We start from the raw sequence: 2,575 nt of genomic DNA, 5'->3' as shown, positions 1-2,575 counted from the left end.
AAAGAAAGAAAGAAAAGAAAATCTGAATTCTGAATCAGCTATGATCGGAGCATCACTAATTAAAATACTAAGTTAAAAGGCCTCAAATTTGAAGTACAATCTGGGATGTCTTTTTCTATCAATTCTTCAATAGGTAGATGTCTTTCATAAAGGCCGAGGTCAGGGATCTTGGGCCTAAAAAGGTTGGTGACCACTGATCTACATTCTCTTCATTAGTGAAAGTCAAGATTCACCTGCACAATTCATGGCAAGTTTACAAAAAGTCTAATAGAAATGTGTAGAAAATATGCTTGACAGTTTATGACAACTAGATCAACCATTTTCATTTAATGACTTATACGATTAACTAATGACCGGATGTTTTGGGGGGTAAGACTATTGCAAAGAGAACTATATAATACATTTTGAGCAACATGACATTAGCAACTGATAATTTAGGAAACCGCAGACAAATGTACATAATCAATTGCATGAATGTACCAAAGCAATCGCAACTTGTTCAAAAGAATGAGAAATTGTTTTTTTTGATGTGCACAAGTGACTAGATGATGTGGAGGTTGAACAAGTAGTTTTGAGAATTGTATTTCTGATCTGAGAAATGCACCAAAGCGACTGAGAAAAACTGTAAGAGATTTTTAGGCATAACTGGATTAAAAAAAAACAAAAAAACAAACAAACAAAAAAAAGTTTATTTTCAGTACGCTAAATTAAACATTCCATGTAAGTGATCTCAGTGCAGCAAACTACTGTTTCAAGCATTTAGTAGTTTAAGCATTTGTGTACTTTCACATGCTACTTTTTTATATAAGCAGTATGTGTTATGTATTATGTTCTGTACTGTCCAGTAAGCATGCTGAATTTCTCAGCGTTAATCATAATACAGTAATAATACAATAATTACTGTAACCGTCTCACTTCATGTTTTACATAGCTATAGAGTGCTGTCACTTACGTAATTACACTCAAAATGTACACTGGGTCGTTATCTTGTGCTCACTAAGTCTGCATTTATTTGATGAAAAATACAGTAAAAACAGTAATAATGTGAAAACATTTGCGTTGCCACCACAGGAATAAATTACATTTTAAAATATATTATGTAATTTATTCCTGTGGTGGCAAAGCTGAATTTTTAATAATTTGTTCTATTATGCTGATTTGGTCCTTAAGATATAAATTGAATGTTGAAAATGGTTGGGTTGCTTAATATTTTTGTGGTAACCATGATTTTTTTTTTTTTTCAAGATTCTTTGATGAATAGAAAGTTCAAAAGAAAAGCATTTATTTGAAATAGATTTTTTTTGCAACGATGTAAAAGTCTGTCACTTTTGATAAATTTTTAACGCATATTTTCTGAAGAAAAATATTATTTTAGTAATATTACTGACCCCAAACTTTTGAATGGTAATGTGTGTAATTCGGCAGACACTTTTTCCAAAGTTACTTCCATACATTCTCTGGAAATCAAACCTAAGATCTTGGTGTTGCTAACCCTTCCTTTCTCGCTTCAGGAAACTTCCTGTTTACTTTCTGAGGATTATCAGTAAAAACATCTGACACTTGCTGTCTAAAAAAAAAAAAGGAAATGTGTAATCATGTAGTACTAGGAATGAATTTAAGTCAACACTCATGTACTGTAGTGTACACATTTATAAGCACACTTGACTCCATTTACTATACATATTTATGATGACTTTCCTTTCTGTCTTTCACTCTCGACAGTTTCTGTCATGACACAATTTTTCCATCTTATTTAAGGGCTGTTCCAGCCTCTGAAATAAATCATTGTTTATTGTCACAATGTTTTAAAGCTACCATTTTCCAAATCAGAAGAAAGTGTTCCTGGTATTGGTGAACATTTCTATTACTCTCATGTTCCTGGTTCACTGTAGGAGTTGATGGGGCGGATCCTGCTAAAGGGGAAGAAGTTAGGTGGTCTGCTGGGGAAGACTGAAAGCTGGACTAGCTTCTCTTGTAGCTCAGATGAAGAGTCTACTGCTGGAGGGGGCGGGGACAAAAAGGAATCTAAAAAAGATCCTGGGAGGGTGAGTTCAGATATGAATTTCTTTTTGGGCCAAGGAATTGATTTGTAAATTATTGGAAGATTGTGTGGTTTGATTGTCTGCGTATGAGTATGATTATAGCTCAGGTAAATGCATTAGCTACATTACAGTATATACTATATGGTATGTGTGTGTGTTTATAATACATGCAATGCCTATATGTTCACTGAAAAAATCTTCTTGTGTGCGAAGATATACTTTGACACATATACATTCCCTCCCCAGGCTGTGAGCACTAAACTGAGTCCAGAGTTGTCAGATCTGGTGGTGTACTGTCAGAGTGTGCCCTTCAGTGGTTTCAAGACAGCCAGCCAGAGACCTCCTAGCATGATGTCCTCTTTCTCTGAGAATGAGGCGCTCAAACTCATCAAAGACTCAGGTGAGATGAACAGACGAATCTTACGCCACATTTTCACCTAAGCATTCATCATATACCAAATCAAGGTGCTAGATAGATAGATAGATAGATAGATAGATAGATAGATAGATAGACAGACAGACAGACAGACAGA

At 34.7% G+C, this 2,575-nt stretch overlaps 1 protein-coding gene across 1 annotated transcript in view; it reads left to right on the top strand.

The window, feature by feature from the left end:
* LOC107654535 (1-phosphatidylinositol 4,5-bisphosphate phosphodiesterase delta-3-A) overlaps positions 1-2,575 on the top strand; it is a 26,739-nt gene that overhangs the window by 20,044 nt on the left and 4,120 nt on the right. Inside the window, exons 9-10 of the mRNA XM_016441653.1 lie at positions 1,893-2,045; positions 2,289-2,442. Of these exons, the coding sequence (XP_016297139.1) occupies positions 1,893-2,045; positions 2,289-2,442 (307 nt within the window). The remainder of the gene's footprint in view (positions 1-1,892; positions 2,046-2,288; positions 2,443-2,575) is intronic.

This window comes from Sinocyclocheilus anshuiensis, unplaced genomic scaffold, assembly GCF_001515605.1.
Source record: "Sinocyclocheilus anshuiensis isolate Anshui unplaced genomic scaffold, SAMN03320099.WGS_v1.1 scaffold419, whole genome shotgun sequence".
In the NCBI taxonomy this organism is placed as follows: domain Eukaryota; kingdom Metazoa; phylum Chordata; class Actinopteri; order Cypriniformes; family Cyprinidae; genus Sinocyclocheilus; species Sinocyclocheilus anshuiensis.
This window is presented reverse-complemented; position numbering and strand designations above follow the sequence as displayed.